A 22,862-nucleotide genomic window follows, 5' to 3' on the forward strand; every position below is an offset into this window, starting at 1 on the left:
AATATAGAATTTTTAACATAGCGTTAACCCTCTTATCTTAACATCAGTAGTTTTCAAAAGGTATAGCCTATTCTTGGAAAATTAGCTGTTGTTACTTATAACCTCTGTGTACGGTATATAGCTAAAAGGCATATCGCAGCGGCGATGAACGGTAAGGTTACCGCTAAGCTAGCGTGTAACCTATCATTATCTGGCGATAAGCCACGTCTCCTAGCCTCGGGGTCACATGACACAGGGCAGTTCCCCGCCGAGCAACATTCCTGGCGCGACCGCCGCTGGTCCGGGACCACTATTTCCCGATCCACCACTAATTGTGACCCGCAAACACCTCAGCCTGATTAAGTGAAAAACCGAAATAATTAAAAAGGACGATAAAGGCTGTTTTCCACGCTTTTGCCACGTGTTTTGAATTCACGCGTACCTGAGTTTGGAGGCTGCAACATTTCTTTGTGCGAAGAAAAGAGCAAGGAAACATTTCCTGGCTAAACTGTGATATATATATCACAGGGTTGACTACCCACCTAGTATGGGGAGATATCCTACCAATAGAATACTGAAAATATTTGTTTCGTGGCTACACATTAGATTCCCGCTGATATCGTTCTTTCTTCATGTACTAAATTTACTTTATCCCGCATCGATTTATATGTGAGACGTCCCTTTTAATGAAGCTATTATTTAGGCTATAAGGTCTTTGAGCTCAGGAATAGGCTTTGCATTCTTATACGCTTATAAATTTCCAATAAAAGTAGAATAATAGTTGATGTGGATAATTTTTATTATATTCAATTATCATATTTCTTTTACAAAATATTTTTTTTAATATTTGCATGCAGTTTAAGTTCAAACTATAATAAAATAATCAAAACTTGCTTATTCCACTTATCATAATGTAGTTTTATTTAAATTATTATTTATGAACAAAAGATGCATTATTAAGCTTCAAAAAATGAGGGAATATGATGTATTATTTTTAAAATAATTTTAACATTGCGTTAGTATTTAATTTCAGGCTGTTATTTGTACATACATTATAACTAAAATAAACCGGTTTCATAAAATATTTAAATTTATCGTATCGTAAAATTTTTAAAAAAATTAATTTTCGCATACTCGGTGAAAATAAAAGAAAGGTCGGCGAAGGTAAAAGTCCCGCTGGTACCCGCCGTGTAGGTCCAGAAGCAGCCAGCAGGTACCGGCAGGTGTGTCGGTGCCGGCAGTAAAAACCTGGCTTGTTTCCTGAGTCGCCGACACGGACTCCGGGCGCTGTCACCCGCGACAGGGACTCGGCTCACTCGTCGCGAGGGGAAAAGTGGACCGAAGTGGACCACCGCGAGCAGTCCAGCCGGACTTCCGGCGACAGGCGTTACCCAACCACTCGGCTCGAGGAACTCCGGTTACACATGTCCATCCTCGCAGTCTCCTGACTCTCGAAGCATACACCCTGGCTGAGAACCTTAGTGGCTGGGAGTGGAACTGACATCAACCACAGAGCAGACAGTCGTCAACACTCGGCCTTGCCTTCAGCAGAACCCGAGGCAGAGCTGGGGTGTTGTTTTCATGCCATGTGTCTCCTGGGACTATACCATAGCGGTACTGTTATATATGTTGGCAGCTGTTGGTGTGTGAATAATACATTCAGAATAACCATGGCAGTGTTTTGTTTTGAATCTTCTTAACACATCAGACACACTTTTCGTTACGTAAAAATAAATTTTTTAATATCGAAAAAAAATTATTATATGTAAAACCAGTTGAAATTTCAGTTGGAGCATTTTAGTCGCAGCTCACACTTTACAGCATTGTTATCGTTAAATGTTCATTCCCACCTAACTTATATAAATTGGACGGACGTCGTATTGGACGGTTTTGCGGCCTGGCATCTTCGAAGCATGCGAGGTAGACTTCCAGCATTGCAGTTGATGCCTGACGTATAGGCCATCCGACGTACGGTGCCAAAAGAAGTGTTACACTGTATCGTGGGCTTAGTGGAAAAAGTTGGTAAGTCCACTTTTTTGTGAAAATGAGTTAACTTCACAGATGAAGTTGTAAGGGCAATGTCTTCGCCAAGAAAACGTTTGGAAGTCCAAATAATGAATTATTGTGGACGTTTTCTTCTAACTTTATTTCAGCAAGTCCATTATAACGCTATTCTAGGCAAGCAAAACTTGGTAAGGGAACTAACAGTCTTTTTTCCAGAAATTGGACTTACCGACTTTTTCCACTAAACCCACGATATGTAAAAACCCTCCAGTGGCAGGATGTGAAGTCATAGCAAGTCGGCCATCTTAGCTGGCCGGTCGCGAAAACATTCCATGTTGTTTGAGGCTTGCAGAAGTTGAGTGTGTGAGGTGGTCGCCTGTGAGGCTAGGAGCAGTCTTCCCGGAGTCACTCTGGTCGTGAGGGCATCACAACGCTGCCCTGATGCTTCAACCATGAAGAGCGTCAGGTTATCAGTCATCGCCACCACGTGACACTTGGCGTGTCAGCCAGAAACTAACTCCATTCTGGAATTATAATTACTTCGAGGAAAACGATTTGCCGATAGAATATTTTCAGGTGATAATCACGCAGCCATAGTTGGAAAATATTCAAAGTCCCGAATGCACTTTAACTCTGGACGATAGTTGTTTTTTACTTGTAAAATAATGATATGCCACTGCGTGGGGAGTTAGCATATTTTGTGGTTGGTGTATGTTGACTATTGCGGCGTCTGGTCGTTGAGCTTGTTGGGGGTCGGTGTGGGGGTTGCTGGTGTTCATCCCGGTTTGGACTTGGACTTATCAGTGCGGAGACAACAGCGCTACCACACTTACGGTTACACTTTCCGAAAACACTACTGTACTGATACGACCCTAGCATGAAGGGACAAACATGCAAGTTACATTTTTTTGCCGGAGAAATTCGAAAGTGCAAATCTGTGTTTACGATCAGATACGTAGATATGTATCATGACACACTCAAGGTAAACATGTACTAAAATCTGTTATCAGTGGAGCAACGAAGTGCGTTACTACATGGCCTATGATGAATTTTTTGGGGGGTTAATGCAACCATGTCACTAATTAATATCTTATCTCCAGTTAATTCTACCAGACGCCAGACATCGTGGGACGACAGCGAACGAGCGTCCAGCGAGTTTGCGGAGGATCCGTCAACTCGCTACTACCTACTCGCTGCGAGTAGCATCGGGTGGAGCTCGTCCACCCCGAACCAGCCTTTGCTACTCGCCCGCCGAGCCGGGTCTCGCTAGGCTAGCGTCGCTAGTTCCTGTTAGCCGCTGATGACTAGTGGTTCGGCCTTCCAGTTTAACTACTTCAGCGAGTGTTGGAACCTGTCCCATAATAAATGTAAATCAATTTTTCTTTTTGCTGGTACATAACAGTTCAAACCTAGGCAGGTTCCTGGTAGTGCACTTATATAACGTGATTCCATAAGCAATATTCAGAGCTTAAATGTTATTAGAATAAATATTTTTAAAAAAATTCAGTACAATATTTATAAATTTTTTGATAAAGGTTAACTTGTAAATAATATTTTTTAGTAACAAAAACGTTATTGCTGCAATCTTTGTTACAGTATCGCTTTCGACATTGCCTGATGCACCAGCTAATGGAAACATTCAGAAACGAAAAGAAATTTGTGAAGCAATTTATTTATTTATAATTAGTGTGTTATACTATAGCCTCTGTTTTTTTATGAATTAACTTGTGCTGGTACATAGTGTATACTCCATTACTTCCAGGTTTAGGGAAACTCGCCCAGTTACCGGCCTTGGTAACAGCATAATCAACTAATAAAATGAAAGTTTCAAATTTAATAATATTTTTGAGAGTATTGGTTAATATGACTAATACCCATTGAGGCTATGGCACGTTTTACGGGCGCGCGGGAATCGCATTTATTGTTCATGTGCTTTTATCAAGCCTTAAGGAGATCACAGTTTTTGGTTCCGAGTTGAATTAAGACTTTGTAAAATTTCTGGTTGTACTTTATTCCACAGCCAGCAATGCCACATAAAAAAATCTCCAAACATTTCAATGAATTATATTCAATTGGCAGCGTGGGACAGCGGAAACAGCCTCGCCTCTGATTGGTCGCTCACAATGATTGGCAGTTTTTCCCCACAAGATTGCTGACCAGTGTGGCCATTTTGCTGGCGTGTGTGGCTGGAGATTACGATGAAAACAAAAGGCTAATTTTCTTTTTAATGCCTACATATTCTTTGACAGATTGTTTAAATACTAGACTAACTTTCCAGAAATGTTGTCAGTTCTAGTAAGTGTGAGACAGGCTTTGACTGGTTTAAATTGTAAGAGGTGGTTCCTCAGTGGTTTCTTCGAAGTGACCGGTTAGCTGGAATTCAGTTCTAGAAACATTCTTGCCGCAGGTCGACACAAACCAAGGTGTCGGCACAGGAAGGGAAGGGTGGGGGTCCACATGGCCAGGGTCACGTGTTGTATGCCAACATGGGGCATGAATCACATTGGCGATTTCCTAGTTGCTTGGAGCACGCCATCTCGGAGGTAGCACAAAGCACGACCGCGCATCGTAAATCCCTTTTACACTGCAATTAAGTAACTGTCGGAACCCCAGTGAGTCAATGACATATGACTGGAAGACTGTCTAGACGGGAATCAGTTAAGGTTTAGAGATAGAAACTGAAAAACCGCAACTTGGTTTCAACAGTGTTTAAGGTCACAAGATTTTATGACATTTATTTTTAATTTGACTTCGTTAAAGCACATTAAAACAACTTAGTGGAATACATTATGGCAATAAAGCTGACTGCTAAAAAAAGTGTACCGAGTGAAGTAATTGGCATTTAGTGTTGAATTTACGAATTTTCGTAAGAAATACTCAACATCTATTTAAAAAAAATATTTCATACATGCAAATAATAACCACAGTCATGTTTTGTACATATAAACAATATAATTCGTGGTGTATTACTAATAATTCTTGGCAACAAGTTTCTAAAGGAATCTTTTTCAATGTCATTACACATTTATTTCCTGTGTAGTATTGTCAATAGAAAATATGCCAAAATCTCTTAAAATATATATATTTTTAATTAACGAAAACAAATTTCCAATAAAAGCTTTAAAAATTGTTTTACCTAAAAAAAATTTGAAAGCAGTATGGTTTCTTTCAGTTCCTACCACTCAGATTGAAGTCTCTCTATCTTCAGTAGTTTGTCTCAGAAGCATTTAAAGAGCGGTCCTCCCAGGTCCCGAGAAGCCTAAGATGCACATCAAGTTCTGTTCCTGCCCGAACACGCCCGAATATTCACCTTCGGCCAACCTCGGGTTTATATATATATATATATTTATATTTCTCTGTTTATTTTAATGTAGCTGTACTAACCTAACTAACCGTCCATAGTGTTTTAAAGTGTTTTAATGTAGCTAACCTAACCGACCACTTTTAATATTTGAATTCATTCTTCCTACGCAAAAATAAAACAAATCCCGAGGTTGGCCGAAGGTGAATATTCGGGCGTGTTCGGGCAGGGACAGAGCCTTATGGTCATCTTAGGCTTCTCCCAGGTTCCAGGGCTAGAGAGTGCGGCTCGTTCGTCTCGCCGAGGACTGTAATTACAAGGCGGCTAGTGCCGGGGCTGTCCGCTCGTGGCGCGGCAGTCGCCTGCCCGTCCTGTTGCGTGGACACCGCGGTAATTGTTACTTCCTCGGTCACAATTCTCTGCACTGGCCCGTCGCTTCCACTTTCTTCCTTTCACTGGCAACCCGTGGCAGGGCAACAACAAGGAAGCCCACAAAAACACGCAATCAAAACCATTCATTATGATCAATGAATGCCAAGTTAAAAACTTAGTTATGAATGTTTTGATTTGTGTGTGGTATAGCTTTACTTGTAATAGCAACAATTTATTAATTAATACCTTGAATATATCCATAGACGTTAAATAATAATTTATTTTTATGCAATATCGTGATGCTTGGATGCTCTACTTGTCTTGTCAACGTCATAATTCCATGCTCAAAAAAAAATACCAAATTCATGAAAGAGTGAGATAAATTTAGTTTCAATTAATGGCGTTCACCCAATGATTATTTATATATTGGTATATCGAAAACTCAATTGTAATATTGGAAGATAAGTTTATTCGTGGAAAAAAGTTCAATTTTATTAAGCTCCTTACAACATAATTCAATTTCTTATGGTGATATTCACCTCTGAAAGTCAGTTTTTGAAATGGTATACGTGAAAATTATCGAAATATTCCTATTTAATATACAGTGTATTTCAGCATGCTTTTATCAATATTTTATCTCCATAACCAATGAATTGATGCAGCAATATCTTAATGTATAAACGCTCTCTCTTACTTAAGGGTTTCCAACCTTTTTTTATTAAGATTTACTACTTAAAAAATTGTTACATATGTCTATGAACTACCGTTTCTGCGTTATAACATACCAATTATTCTGCGACACTATAACTATGCCTGTTCGCAAATTTAATTTATATTAAACATGTGTGTTTAAATTTCAATCCCTAGCTTTATATACATTTATATACCAATCACTTCACTTTGCCATGAAGGATAAAGTGCATTAAGAGATTTAACTTTTAATGTATGACGGACAAAGAAATTTGCTTATAACATTTATATCAATTGTTATTAAAATGTAAAGCACGATTGACAGGATGCAGTAGAAACATATGCTTAAACAAAAAAGTAACTTTATTTTGGAATATCTGTAAGTCAAAGAGCTGAGGGGAGAATGGGTATCTGCTAGGCAGCAGAGAGTCTGCCACGCCTCGTCTGAAGACAGGGGCGAATGTATGCAGTCAGCACATCCTTGTATCGTGCGGAGATTCTCAGACTTGCAGTCCTACAGTAGTCTTTATTTGGACGTGAGCATTCAATGTTATATTTTATTAAGATTAATGTTAGTTATAGGCGTACTGTGAAGCTCGTAATGTGGACTAACATGAACAACAATATTTATAATCGGGTAAAGCAGGTTGTCCATCTAATAGCGTCTTGAGTTACTGCAAGCCGGTTACCACGCTGAAGGTCTTCGGTTTGATGCTAGGGAGAGTGGAAACATCCTGCGACTTGAAAAACTTATTAATTTATTATTTATTTATAACTTATTAATTTATTTTATAATTTATTATTAAAAATGTATTAATTATATATTTTGGTTTAATTTTTATATTCTATTAGAATCAAGGCAGGCATGAATTTTTTTCTTACGCACATTTTTATATACACTTATATTACTATTTTAAGATTGTTATTTTTTTAAGAATAACCCGTATCAGACTGATTCCCCAACTGTTTTTTGCCGACAACAAGACGTCCATCTCAACCTCCCAGGAAACAGTTCTTGCGCGGAAGATCAGTTGCGAGTGCACAGTTTGCCCAGGTGGCAGAGGTTCCACTGCAGAGGTACTGAATGTGGGGGTGGAAGGACGCCCAGGGCCAAGTGACGCCGCGACTGGGCTGCGCGCTCCGGAGGCCACACCCGCCCCAGGTGACGGTGGAGTCGCCGCGCCGCGCTATGCCCGTTAATACAGACCGGAAAAATTCGCGGATTCATTTCGCGATAGGCTAGAATCCAAACTAGTTCAACTTCTTGCTGCTTCAGTTAATGGACCACATATTACCTTAATGACTCTAAGCCATTGAAAAATCCTCAACCAAATAAACAGCGAATCACAAGCATTCCAGTTGACAGGTGTCACGGATTAGTAGCAAATTCATACAGGAATGCAGATTTCGCGAATAGATGAAAGTTAAAACACTGTATCACCGTCTGTGTTTCGTGATTGGGTGAGTTTCTCTTCGGTACATATCTAATGTAACAACACCAATCACAGTGATTCAGTTGCAGAAGTAAACGCGTCCTGAGTGGCTCGGTCAGACAAGGCAACGACTTCTCTCGCAGACGGCCGCCAATCACAAGGAAGAAACCACAGTCTAATAAGTAGAGACCTGTAAAATTCGCGGATTCATTTCGCGATAGGATAGAGTCCAAATACTTTTGACATTATTTTGCTTCAGTGATTGGGCCACAGTGTATCTGAAGGACTCTGGGCCAATGAAAAATCTTTAACAGAAGAATTAGTGAATCACGATCATTCCAGTCAACAGGTGTTACGAGTCGGTAACCAATCAGCAGATGTTATTTGCTCGAGTGCGTAGAGGATCATGGAGTCTATCCTTTAGGGATTTGAAATCGCGAATTTTACAGGTCTCTACTAATAAGTGTTCAGATATTTTCGCGATAAATGCCTGCCCCTACTAATTCAGCAGGTTTAATCTGCACAAGTACATAGAGGATCGTGGAGTCCATCCTAGAGGTCATTGAACCCGCGAGTTTTTCCAGTCCCTACCTATTAAGAGTCAGCTCGCGCCTGGAGGAGACCCGGAGACCAGGGGTCACGCCCTCCCCCTCCCTCCCCACTCCCCCCTACTGACCGCACTCCTGCTATAGGCGTGCCTTGTCTACATCGCGGCTCTCATACCGGTACATACAGCTTTCGTCAGAACCAGCTATCCGTGCCGAAAAGATAACCGGAATAGTCAGGATGGCCGGATAATGAACTCATAGACCCGCTTTTCCCCTTCCTCACATAGCATAGTTGGGTATTTGCCTTTCCAAGGTACTCTGTAGTAGCGCAATTAATAGAGACCTGTAAAATTCGCGGATTCATTTCGCGATAGGATAGAGTGCAAATACTTTTGACATTATTTTGCTTCAGTGATTGGGCCACAGTTTATCTGAACGACTCTGGGCCAATGGAAAATCTTTAATAGAAGAATTAGCGAATCACGATCATTCCAGTCAACAGGTGTTACGAGTTGGTAACCAATCAGCAGTTGTAATTTGCACGAGTGCATAGAGGATCATGGAGTCTATCCTTTAGGGATTTGAAATCGCGAATTTTACAGGTCTCTACATTACTTATTTTTAAAGTTTTACTATTAGAAAAACAATACAATGATTTAATCTGTTATAATTATGTCGCCACATGTTTGCTTCACGTGACATAATATTATAATTATGTCAGGAGCACACATCACATGACCAAAATTTCTTTTCTTTATTCTATAATTAGTTTTACAAATAAAACTTTTAATGTAATAAGCAAAAATGAAGTAATATGGCAGGTGAAGCAAAGAAGTTAGCTAACTTAAATAATTTATTAGCAATGCCAAATTCTTGATCCAGATCCAACACCACACGCCGTGAAGAAAATTTCGTAACAGCCTCAAGATTTAAATTGCAAAAAAATTATATGTGTGCTATTTAAATTTTAATTCACAAAACACTCGTGCAAATCTAAGAATTAATCACTATAAGATAAAATACTAAGTTTGCTTATTTGTGGCCTTGTAAATGCTGGGACGGTTGGTTTTAGTGAGGAAAAGTGTTATTATTTTTTCTCAAACCTTTAAGTTTTAACCATTGTTTGGACATTTCTATCGAAGTATTGGATACTGAAGAAGAGTTAATTTCAAATATTTTGCTTACAACACATAGGGATCATTAAATGAATAAATACTTGTTTTTTAGAAGAATAATCCCTACGGTCACTAACTGTATGCGAATAAATCAATTTAGTTAAGTGGCATGTAATATATTTTTTTAAATCAATATCACCTAAAAAATTAAATCAGATTCCTTAGCCATGTAGATAAAAAGTTATTTTTAGATATTATAGGCCTAATAAGCACTATACGACGTACTCTCAACATTCGAAAGTACACACGTTTTTGTCAATTTTTACATTGTGTTTTCACATTCTGCCCATTTAGCATTAATTTTATTTGTCACTACAATTTGCACACAACTCTACGTTTAAGCATTTGTTATACACTAAGGACTGTCTTATTTACACTTTTATACTATGATATTACTTGTGAAGAGTACGTTTGTGAGATACATTTCAAGTTCATTAAGGAATATTTAAACTTCTACACTAAAAATTATCGTCACTGAATGCTTTATAACTTTTTTTATTTGCGAAAAACCAAGTGAAAATTTGTTCAAAAAATTATGTAAAGAAACAATACGTTTATATTTTTTATAGTTTAACTTTATATTTGTTGTATTTTGTTGTAACAAGGCACTAACGTACTCATTGAAAATAGATTTTCCTGCTAGCCGCTTGCTAAATCTAGGTGTCATTCATTATTAATGTTTTCTTTACCACAAAAAGAAATTACTCTTACACATGCATGCAGAAATATTCAATAACGTTGACAATTAAAACTTTAAAAATATACTTGAAAATAAAAAAAGCTAATTATTTTTCCATAAGAAACTACTGGAAATAAACGTAAGTGCAAAGTTCACTCAAACAAATTCTTTATTTACTGTTTTATGCTGTTTCGAGGAAACAAAAAAAAATGTTTATTAGCTCTTCTATGTCAGCACTTTTATTCTTGTAAAATGTGTTTAGGAAAATAAGTTCATAGTACAACAAAAAAAATTCACATTTGATTGCCACACAAGCCAACACAACACAAGCCACACAAGACACCACGGATAAGCTAACCTCGCTACCTTTGTAGCCTGGCAACAACTGGCTGGCTACATATGTAGCGAAGCATTCTACATTCCACATTCCACTCTCTGAGTCATTACATGATGTGACATCTCTTGTTAAAAAGCAGAACTATTTAGAAAAAGAATTTTTTCAAAATGAAAAAAAAAAAATTACTTGCTGATAGTTTATTGCAATTTATAGTTAAGTTGTTTATTTCAATACAAAAAAGTATGGATTACATTACTTACATAACTAACATTAATAGCAGAAGCAAATTTTGATTGAAACTTGTACGAATAGCCACTTATTCTCGTCACTGTGGAAAGGCGTTCACTTTGCAAGCGCAATGAGTGAAGTAAATTTACAGTTTGTTCTAACCAAAATCTATTTAGCTTTAGCCAGTATAAGAAATATTTTCGTAGAAAAAAATACCATACATAATCATCGTAAGACCTGTACAATAAAGTAAACTGATGATAAACAGATCAGCTGTCATCTTTAGAGAAGAACAATGTAGGTGGTATATTAGATAAATACACTAAGCAACATAAAAATCACACCTATTGAAAAATCTTATTCAAAGTTTGAAAGATGATTAAATAAACTTTAGGAAAAATAAATGTTATGGTTTTTTGTTTATAATTGTTTAAAAAAATGGTTGAAGTCTGAACATCGCGCAGGCCACTGCATAACAGGGAACCCGACCTCTTCCAGATAATTCCTTACAATTAATGCGTTATGGGAACGAGCGTTGATGTGTATGAATGTTAACCCATCGGAAACGAAACCTGCAAATGGAACCACATGCTGTTCTAGGAGCTCTTTGATGTATCGATGAATAGTCATCATAATTGTCCTCGAGCACCTCTAGTCCGGGAAACGCACACAAGCTCTGTCTAGCCATAGATTAACATGCCGCTCCGGAACGTGCATGAGCGACCTTCATATTCCACTGTCTTCTCAATGCAGGCTTGTGCAAACCGTTCGCCCTGCCTTCGGTATACTCTCCTTTTCTTGACGTTACAGAACAGGCACACCCTCGTCTCATCCGAGAAGAGCACAGTCCATAGGTCGAGGGTCCAAGTAAAGTGCTCATGGACGAACTGCAGCAGTTCCCTGCGATGCTGTGCCGTCAATTTCGGGCCAGTGGCACGTCTTCGGGCCACAGTTTTCTTTTCTCGCAACTTTCTTCCAACCGTATAGAATCTTACAGTTTTCCTGCGAACTGCGTAGAGCTGCCGTTGAGACAAATAAGCCATCGTCTCTTTCTGGTGTGTAACGTTGTCATCCTGATGATCCACATCTCCCGATGAAGCTACTAGTATCTTGAAACCGTTGGAAAACTCGATTGGGTTTAATATATTTGCTGGGGTAAACTTAGGCTTGGAACATATTTTCGAAGATGTGTGATTTTTGTGACGCCGAGTGTATAATAATCTGGAAGGTTATAAAAATACTGATTTTACCAAAACTACTTGAGATCTCAGCAATGATTAAGATCTGAAAACTAACAGAAAGCAAATGTTAGTGTCAATGGTAATGGTGATGATCACTAGGATGGTGATGTTGATTATGTTTATAAGAATGGTGGCAGGAATAATAGAGAATGTAGGTGTCTTTAAATACGAATAATGCAAATTTAAGAGAGATTACAGCAGGAGAAGAAATTTATCACTCATAGTAGAAAGATCCAAACATATTGGTTGACAGGTTTAGAAATTTACTTTCTTCGAAAAATGCCGAAAATTTATTTATCATCAAAGAAACATGGACTATATTTAATTAACTAAGAGACAAAAGCTACACATATAGAATGACTCTTATAACCTACATGCACCTTGTGACACTCCTTTGGAGTGCCACATTTGGTCGTGTGTCGTATTTTCCGTGCTCTCGCCAATTAGTGAACCTGCACGCATTCTAGCGCTGACTTGGGGTATTTGCCGCGGGTCTTGTTTACTTGTATCCCGCTGGGAGGTCTCTGCTGGCTTAGTACTCGCAGCACGCCTTCTTCTGTCTTTCTGTGTTGGAGTGTGGGAGGTTTGTTAGAGGTTGGTATTCTCGAGAAACTTTGTTTTGCCAGGTTTTCTCCTAGCGCACTATTCTTTTGACGTGTTTTTTGAGAGACGTGTCTGAGAGACGAGGGAAGAGAATTGTTGTGATCAGGGGGAGATAAGTGACGGACAGGGTTAAATTGTTTTTGGTGGAATAGGAACGCAATAATACTTGTCATGGCAACGACATAGATAAGACCGTTATTTAAGGACTTGGTATTTGATGGGCGTTCGATGTTCGAGAGAATCTTCGTGTTTCACGAGTAATATGGAGGAAGCTATATTATTTTTCTTCGACGAAACCAGTAATTCTGATGATGGGTTACTGGAAGTTTCCATGCGGCAGGCGGCCTATACTACTGTGTTCCTGGTTTCCTGTTGCTCAGTATGTGAGCGGCCATGTTGGAGGTGCATGGTTTGGTTTCCTGCTTCTATGCTGGAGAGCGGAAGAGAGCATACGAAGATTTATAGGTTGTGCCTCAACACTGTGGGATGGCTTAGCGGTACTTGGTCCAAGCTCATGACTACGATGCTTGCCGTGTCGCTACTGTAGATGGGTTAGCGGTGCCTGGTCCAAGCTCATGATTACGATGCTTGCCGTGTCACTACTGTGAGATGGCTTAGCGGTGCCTGGTCCAAGCTCATGACTACGGTTCCTGGTCCAAGCTCATGACTACGATGCTTGCCATGTCGCTACTGTGGGATGGCTTAGCGGTGATTGGTCCAAGCTCATGACTACGATGCTTGCCGTGTCGCTACTCTGGATGGCTTAGCGGTGCCTGGTCCAAGCTCATGATTACGATGCTTGCCGTGTCGCTACTGTGGATGGCTTACCGGTGCCTGGTCCAAGCTCATAACTACGATGCTTGCCGTGTCGCTACTGTGGGATGGCTTAGCGGTGCCTGGTCCAAGCTCATGACTACGATGCCTGCCGTGTCGCTACTGTGGGATGGCTTAGCGGTGCCTGGTCCAAGCTCATGACTACGATGCTTGCCGTGTCGCTACTGTGGGATGGCTTAGCGGTGCCTGGTCCAAGCTCATGACTACGATGCTTGCCGTGTCGCTACTGTGGGATGGCTTAGCAGTGCTTGGTCCAAGCTCATGACTAGGATGCTTGCCGTGTCGCTACTGTGGGATGGCTTAGCGGAGCCTGGTCCAAGCTCATGACTACGATGCTTGCCGTGTCGCTACTGTGGGATGGCTTAGCGTTGCCTGGTCCAAGCTCATGACTACGTTGCTTGCCGTGTCGCTACTGTGGGATGGCTTAGCGGTGCCTGGTCCAAGCTCATGACACCGATGCTTACCGTGTCGCTACTGTGGGATGGCTTAGCGGTGCCTGGTCCAAGCTCATGACTACGATGCTTGCCGTGTCGCTACTGTGGGATGGCTTAGCGGTGCCTGGTCCAAGCTCATGACACCGATGCTTACCGTGTCGCTACTGTGGGATGGCTTAGCGGTGCCTGGTCCAAGCTCATGACTACGATGCTTGCCGTGTCGCTACTGTGGGATGGCTTAGCAGTGCTTGGTCCAAGCTCATGACTAGGATGCTTGCCGTGTCGCTACTGTGGGATGGCTTAGCGGAGCCTGGTCCAAGCTCATGACTACGATGCTTGCCGTGTCGCTACTGTGGGATGGCTTAGCGGTGCCTGGTCCAAGCTCATGACTACGTTGCTTGCCGTGTCGCTACTGTGGGATGGCTTAGCGGTGCCTGGTCCAAGCTCATGACTACGATGCCTGCCGTGTCGCTACTGTGGGATGGCTTAGCGGTGCCTGGTCCAGCTCGCGACCACGAGGGAAGAGCGGTCGTGACGGCGGGATTCCGCGGCGAGCAAGGGTCAGGCGCGGAGTGCCAATTACTCCTGAGATGGATTTCGCGGCGAGACTGCGCCGGTGCGAGAGCTACACCTAGACCCCTCGTGGTCGAGCCGCACACCACTGCCTGCTGGCCGGCAGCATGGCATTGCCTTCTAGGGCAGACATCTCGGACACTGCCAGAGCAACAGCAAAACATTCCGCGTGTGTCAGCAGTGGGAAGTATATGCAAAGAGTACCGCTTAAAATAATTGAGGGATATAAGTAAATATATGGGTAACTAAGTTAATTGTCTTAACTTACAAAATAAATGGATTTAATCTAAAACACTCTTATACTTTCCTTATACTAACTATGGCTTCTTATGATTCAAAATTTTATTGATTAACCCTTGCTATCGAAATGTTGGTTATATATTGTGCTACTGTATTGTTTCCTACACTAACCGTGACATAATTCATGTAGTGTGTTTTAAAATATTAATTCGAAATAAAAATTCTTTAATGCTCCTTTTTTAGGAAAGAGTATGATTTAAGATTAATAGCTTCGGGGATACAGCTTCACAAATTTTGGCCTGTTTTTCAAGTTACATGGTTTTTAACCTAATTTCATAATTTTTAGTATAATTTTTGTTTCTGAAGGCCTAGTTTATTGTTCGGAAACACCCTCCCACCCTCCAATTGACTCTTCTGGGGTCTCAAGATATCTTAAAGTGATCCCACTCCACCCTGCTGTTTGGGCAATGTAACACAAGAACTTCAGTCAGCCAATAACCTATTTATTTTAAAACTTCGTGTTCTAGGTAACAGTGAGTATTAAAATTAATTTAAGCATGACAATTTATAATGAACCCCACTTTTACTAGTTTTTGCTAAAATTACATTGAAAGTGTGAGGTATTTTATCAATAGTGTATTAATGGCCACCGAAATATGTCACTATGTTTTATAAATGATACCTTGTTTCCCCAATGGCGTGTAGGAACCTTTCCAGGGTTGACGGGTGACATCTGTGTATTGCACTGTACATACTCTCCTATGTATTATGTCGTACCTCCCCCCCTCTGTTTTATGCCATACCTCGCCTTCTGTGTATTAATCCGTACCTCACTTCCTGTGTACCAAAACTTCTACTACTGTAGCGTCCACCATTTATTGGCCATTCTGGCCACCATATTGAAACAACGCTACTATTATTAATAAAATCTGAAAAATTTTCTTAAAATCGTTAAAACAATTACAGGCTACTGCACTCGTGCGGGTAGGAAATGAATAAATTTGGCGATACTGCTCTCTAGCAGCTGAATACAACATGGCATCATATAAGATGGCTGACGTGAAATTATAGCAGTAGTAATAGTATACGTTTTAAAAAAAATTGTGGGGATCAGCCGCCTGTTAAAAAGTGTTAAAGAAGTACAAGTTGACATTTTTAATAGTGCATCCTCCGGGAATAGAATCCAGCACCTCTGAAATGTGTGACGCAAGTGCGTTTAACTTTAAATTATTTTAATAATTGATGACGCAAACGAGTTTTGCTATTTAAATAATACAAATTATTCTATTAACTTTTTTTCAATAATATATATCTAACTACACTTATTGCTTGTACCTAGAAATTACTATTTGTGTGATTCATGGGAAAATAAGGGGCCATTTGGACAGGGGAATAACATTAGAGAGTGGTCCTTTAATCCTACGAAAGTGTTGGAAATTTTAACCCGTACCTCTCATCTTTTTTTTGTGCCGCGGGAGTTTGTGTGAGTGTTATTGGCGACAGTAAAGGCGAGATGGGTAACCCTTCTGGCGTCCAGTATTCATTGAAGAATCGAGAGAATCAGGGTTTGTTGAAACTTATGAATCAGATCTCTCTGCATAATGCTTGCCAGAAGAGGTACAGTCACCCTAAGTTGATTGCAGCAAAAGTTCGCCGTGGAGAAACTCATGTGAAAACAAAATAGGTAATAATTAAAAGTTCGGCTAGTGAACAGTTCACATTCAGATAACATTGTTTTTTATGTCGAGATAGAATTACAACACAGTTCTTTGCGGCCAAGAAGAAAAAAAATTGCAATAAAAAGAAATACTGTCGTTATTGTGGGAAAAGTTATCTTGGTGCAATGATTTTGAAAGCAGCAGAAAAAACAACGTGATAACTGGGACTAAATTAAAGATCGCATTTCTGAAGATATTGATTTTGTATCAGTAGACGCGAGATATCACAGATTTTGCCAAAAGGAACTCTACTTGTCCCCAACACAAGAAGGTGTGAAGAAGGGAGGTCGTAAGCACTCTACGATTGAGGATGGCACCGAATAATTTTTTACACATCTCTAAGGGAACTCGGATTGTCTTTTTCTTTGGATGACCTCAAGAACGGAAAACCCAATAATAGAACCATCAAAAGTCGTCTGTTTAAGAATAATGGAGATATGGTGATATGGAGAGAATATAATAATTGCCAAAATATTTTTTGGTTTAAAAATACTGAACGCAAAATTCTGACATCCGTTTGGTACCATGACAATCATTCAGATCCTCAACAAGAGAGACTGCATGTGATTAAGACAGCTGCCGGTGTAATACGAGAGGATATTCTTGCAAAACCCTTTGAAACAACTTCATTTCCACAGTCAATGACTTATTTAATGATACCCAAATATTTGTGTCTAACATTGGAAACAACAATTCTTAAAGACAAACGATACTGCCTAGATACACATAGAAAGAAGTGTGTTGCTCTCGCACATGCTATAATACCAGCAGTGAAGCCTGTAATTCGTTTCCTCATTATTACATGGAGTCAGCATTTATTATCTTTATCACAAATTGTATCAAAACCTCTGATTGATTTGATTTTCACCCTTGGATTTGCATCATCCTACATAAATTCAAGAAATTATAGAAACCTTTGGCTCCTGCGACAAGACAAACTCTGCTTGAGCCATCATCCTTCCTCCACTTTGCATTCGACATTGCCGATTTTAATGTAAATACGTTGGATGAGTTTGGAATGTTCCACGCAATGGGGGGTATAGATTGTGCTCAAGCGAGAGTTTGCAGCCGCTGCTAGGGAGACTCGTGTGACAACGTGCCTGAGCTCGCATGTTGCGTGAACTACTCATCCATCTCAGATGACCTGAGACACGAAGACGAACTAAATGAAGAAGTGCGGTCGCCCATCTCGGGAATTCTTGAAAACCCTCCTGACATCTCAGAAGGCAAAAATTTGATTAAAATAAACCCATCCTCAAAATTTAATTAAAAATATTAAATTTTCAGATCATAACTATGTTATATTTTCAAATAATTTCCATATACTTACTTCACTACAATATCTCTTGTTATAATAATTCCAAGAATTAGAAGAGGTTGCTACTAATTTTTAGTATTTCTGATATTTTGACATGTCCGTACCTGTAAATAAAAATAAAAATATATCATTTTCTGCTCAATTAGTTTGGGGGGGGGGGGGGGGCACTTTGGGGTCCCTGATACCCCTGTAAAGTCCATTGAGAAGGTGGGAGGGTTTTTTCAAACAATAAATGAGGCCTTCGGAAACATAAATCTACTGAAGAGATAAAGTTTTGCTAAAAATTATGTTACTTGAAAAATAGGCCAATTTTGGTTTCAAAATTTTTAACATTTATCTACTTCAAAACCAAATAGAACATTGGTTGGCAATTAAACCGGTCATTCCGGGTAAAAAAGGACAAAAACTGAAAAAAAAAAAAAAGGGTCGAAAATTTCGAGGTTGGCTTAAGTTTTCACAATGACGTGGTCGTCTGCCGAGAACGAAAGCTCGTATTTAACATTTTATTTGCATCATAAACAAAATATCAAAAAAAATAAAACTATCTTATTTGACGCATCGTTCGATGTCTAATCTGCCTGTACAACAAGACACGCATAAAAGAGTGTCTCCTGTGCGAGGTGACAGACGGGAGCAATGGCGTCTCCGCGGCAGTAAGGGAACGAGCACGCCAGACACAGGAAACGTGAGGAACCGCACAGTATGTGTGGTCACCACTTACCCGGAGCGGCATCCAGCGAAATCACAGTGCGGCGATGGTGAGCCCGGGGTCAAGGTCCATCTCCATGCAGAGTGTTCCCTGTACGAGATGGCAGACCAGAGAGAGAGAGCGTCTCCAAGGATTGAAGATTCAAGCACGTCAGTCACAGGAAAGGCGAGGCGGTGCACATATGGCGTGGTCGCCACTGACCCGGCACTACCATGTGGTGGTGTAATGACGCAGCATTTGTGATACCAGAGTCGAGCCCCGCCTTCATCTGGAGTGTCCCCTGTGCGAGAAGGCTTTCCACGGCCATGAAAGTTATTTCTCGCTAGATACAAAACCCTGTAAATGGTGCGCGGCTGTTGTGGATGCCTCTTTCTCGACGCGGCAATCTGTTGAGTCATTGCTAAACTTTGATGGGTATGGAAGGGGGGGTGGTTTACACCTGTGTAGGTTACAGACCCGGGTGAGACTTAGGTGAAGGCCGTCTACAGTGGGAGTGTCTCCTGTAAAAAGTTACAGACTGGAGAAAGGGCGTCACCATGGCAGTGAATGTTTCAGCTCGTTAAGACACGAAACACGCGAGGTTGTGCGAGGAGTGTGTGCTATCCGCCGGCTTGGCGCGGCTGTCTGGCAGTCCTACAGTCCAGCTGTGCATCCAGGCGGAGTGTCTACTGTGCGAGGTGACACACCGGAGCAAGTGCGTCTTCACGGAGAGAAGGGCGCGGCTGTCTGGCAGTCTTACAGTCCAGCTGTGCATGCAGGCAGAGTGTCTCCTGTGCGAGGTGACACACCGGAGCAAGTGCGTCTTCACGGAGAGAAGGGCGCGGCTGTCTGGCAGTCTTACAGTCCAGCTGTGCATGCAGGCAGAGTGTCTCCTGTGCGAGGTGACACACCGGAGCAAGTGCGTCTTCACGGAGAGAAGGGCGCGGCTGTCTGGCAGTCTTACAGTCCAGCTGTGCATGCAGGCAGAGTGTCTCCTGTGCGAGGTGACACACCGGAGCAAGTGCGTCTTCACGGAGAGAAGAGCGCGGCAGTCAGGCAGTCCTACAGTCCAGCTGTGCATGCAGGCAGAGTGTCTCCTGTGCGAGGTGACACACCGGAGCAAGGACATCTTCACGGAGAGAAGGGCGCGGCAGTCAGGCAGTCCTACAGTCCAGCTGTGCATGCAGGCAGAGTGTCTCCTGTGCGAGGTGACACACCGGAGCAAGTGCGTCTTCACGGAGAGAAGGGCGCGGCTGTCTGGCAGTCTTACAGTCCAGCTGTGCATGCAGGCAGAGTGTCTCCTGTGCGAGGTGACACACCGGAGCAAGGACGTCTTCACGGAGAGAAGGGCGCGGCAGTCAGGCAGTCCTACAGTCCAGCTGTGCATGCAGGCAGAGTGTCTCCTGTGCGAGGTGACACACCGGAGCAAGGACGTCTTCACGGAGAGAAGGGCGCGGCAGTCAGGCAGTCCTACAGTCCAGCTGTGCATGCAGGCAGAGTGTCTCCTGTGCGAGGTGACACACCGGAGCAAGTGCGTCTTCACGGAGAGAAGGGCGCGGCTGTCTGGCAGTCTTACAGTCCAGCTGTGCATGCAGGCAGAGTGTCTCCTGTGCGAGGTGACACACCGGAGCAAGGACGTCTTCACGGAGAGAAGGGCGCGGCAGTCTGGCAGTCCTACAGTCCAGCTGTGCATGCAGGCAGAGTGTCTCCTGTGCGAGGTGACACACCGGAGCAAGTGCGTCTTCACGGAGAGAAGGGCGCGGCAGTCAGGCAGTCCTACAGTCCAGCTGTGCATGCAGGCAGAGTGTCTACTGTGCGAGGTGACACACCGGAGCAAGGACGTCTTCACGGAGAGAAGGGCGCGGCAGTCAGGCAGTCCTACAGCCCAGATGTGCATGCAGGCGGAGTGTCTCCTGTGCGAGGTGACACACCGGAGCAAGGACGTCTTCACGGAGAGAAGGGCGCGGCAGTCAGGCAGTCCTACAGCCCAGATGTGCATGCAGGCGGAGTGTCTCCTGTGCGAGGTGACACACCGGAGCAAGGACGTCTTCACGGAGAGAAGGGCGCGGCAGTCAGGCAGTCCTACAGTCCAGCTGTGCATGCAGGCAGAGTGTCTACTGTGCGAGGTGACACACCGGAGCAAGGACGTCTTCACGGAGAGAAGGGCGCGGCAGTCAGGCAGTCCTACAGCCCAGATGTGCATGCAGGCGGAGTGTCTCCTGTGCGAGGTGACACACCGGAGCAAGGACGTCTTCACGGAGAGAAGGGCGCGGCAGTCTGGCAGTCTTACAGTCCAGCTGTGCATGCAGGCGGAGTGTCTCCTGTGCGAGGTGACACACCGGAGCAAGGATGTCTTAACGGAGAGAAGGGCGCGGCAGTCAGGCAGTCCTACAGCCCAGATGTGCATGCAGGCGGAGTGTCTCCTGTGCGAGGTGACACACCGGAGCAAGGACGTCTTCACGGAGAGAAGGGCGCGGCAGTCAGGCAGTCCTACAGCCCAGATGTGCATGCAGGCGGAGTGTCTCCTGTGCGAGGTGACACACCGGAGCAAGGACGTCTTCACGGAGAGAAGGGCGCGGCAGTCAGGCAGTCCTACAGCCCAGATGTGCATGCAGGCGGAGTGTCTCCTGTGCGAGGTGACACACCGGAGCAAGGACGTCTTCACGGAGAGAAGGGCGCGGCAGTCAGGCAGTCCTACAGCCCAGATGTGCATGCAGGCGGAGTGTCTCCTGTGCGAGGTGACACACCGGAGCAAGTGCGTCTTCACGGAGAGAAGGGCGCGGCAGTCAGGCAGTCCTACAGCCCAGATGTGCATGCAGGCGGAGTGTCTCCTGTGCGAGGTGACACACCGGAGCAAGGACGTCTTCACGGAGAGAAGGGCGCGGCAGTCAGGCAGTCCTACAGCCCAGATGTGCATGCAGGCGGAGTGTCTCCTGTGCGAGGTGACACACCGGAGCAAGGACGTCTTCACGGAGAGAAGGGCGCGGCAGTCAGGCAGTCCTACAGCCCAGATGTGCATGCAGGCGGAGTGTCTCCTGTGCGAGGTGACACACCGGAGCAAGGACGTCTTCACGGAGAGAAGGCGGCGGGGGCCTGTCGTGGTTACCGCTGACCCGCGCGGCAATTCACAGGCCACTTCGCGGCGAGTGTGAGCCTGCGGTCACCGCATGCCGCCAAGGGGAGTGTTTCAACGAGCCCCGTTCCCACCGCATTCCTGCTGCGCTCTTTTCCACAGCCGAGTCGCGTGTTGTTTTGGATACCAGTAGCTACCTGCTACTCTACTAGCACTAGCACTTACTTACAATAAATGGCTTTGTTAGTTATATTAAAAATATGTTAAATTATTTCTACAAACCTTTAATTTTTGTATGCACAGCTTGAGTGTACAATAAAATGTTAAATAAATAATGATTAACTATTAAATGAATTTAAATAGTTTACTTGTTTTGCGTATAGTATGTTAAATCTCATTAATTAAAATCTGGCAAAAATTTTTATATCCTATTAACCATGGAAAAGACACAAATATATTGAAATAATTACCAACTATGCAAAAAAAAATACTTTTATAGTTAAAAAATTGCGGAGTTAGATCACGTAAATTTTTGTGTCATTTGTATATTAACAATTTTTTTTAATAACTAATTTAAAACCTATTTCACATGCTATATATTTTATTGAATGACATATATAATTTTTTTTTAGCAGCAAAGGTGTATCTATCAAGGAAAAATGTAAGGCTGGCATGTTTACTAGATAACTTTATGACATATTAACGCATGTAAATACGTATCAGGTGACTTCCGATGCAAAATCGTTTTTCGACCACGAGGTTCTAAAGCCGGTATTTTAATTCATTTTGCAAGGATATTTTCAATTAATTATATTTAAAAGCTTTACGAAATTAAAAAAAGAAATTTTATGGTGAGTTCTTTAACTCTTATCATAAAATAATTCAAAACTTCTCAAAGCGAAAGGTAGATTAATACTGCTTTGCCCACTAGTGTTAGGTTAAAGCGTAATTGTTTTAATAACAACGAGTGCGACAAAGGACGAAAGGAGAAGACAATAATGTAACACATTTAAATTTTACAAATTACATTTGTTCATTTATGAGATAAAAATTGTGTTGCTTTATTGGTAGAGGTGACAATTTTATTTACGTTTGCTACAGGAATCTGTATTTTACCAAAATAATTTCGTTTGTGATAAGGATTAAAACAGCATATCACTGATGAATCAAACTGAAGTTTAGAATTAAGTATAACTTGTCAATATGACAAAGATACTTTGCTTAAAATAGAAATATTTTCAGATATTTTCCATCTATGCAAATTTTATTTTCTAAGTTTTTATTACTTTTTTTTTGGACTATCAGTGGATAACATATCTGTTTTCTTGAAATTTTGGCTAGATATTTCTGAACGCACACGCTGCTTGTAAAAGATAAGTGTAATTATGATACTT

General features: G+C 42.1%; 1 protein-coding gene across 1 annotated transcript; it reads left to right on the forward strand.

Moving 5' to 3' along the window:
- Window positions 1–7,430: 7,430 nt before the first annotated feature.
- LOC134542721 (uncharacterized) lies at window positions 7,431–21,547 on the forward strand. The gene is made up of 2 exons (XM_063387194.1): window positions 7,431–7,508; window positions 19,010–21,547. Exons 1-2 carry the CDS (start codon window positions 7,431–7,433, stop codon window positions 21,545–21,547), a joined length of 2,616 nt encoding a protein of 871 aa, XP_063243264.1.
- Window positions 21,548–22,862: the final 1,315 nt, after the last annotated feature.

The sequence above is a fragment of the Bacillus rossius genome, assembly GCF_032445375.1.
Source record: "Bacillus rossius redtenbacheri isolate Brsri chromosome 9 unlocalized genomic scaffold, Brsri_v3 Brsri_v3_scf9_1, whole genome shotgun sequence".
NCBI classification, from domain to species: domain Eukaryota; kingdom Metazoa; phylum Arthropoda; class Insecta; order Phasmatodea; family Bacillidae; genus Bacillus; species Bacillus rossius.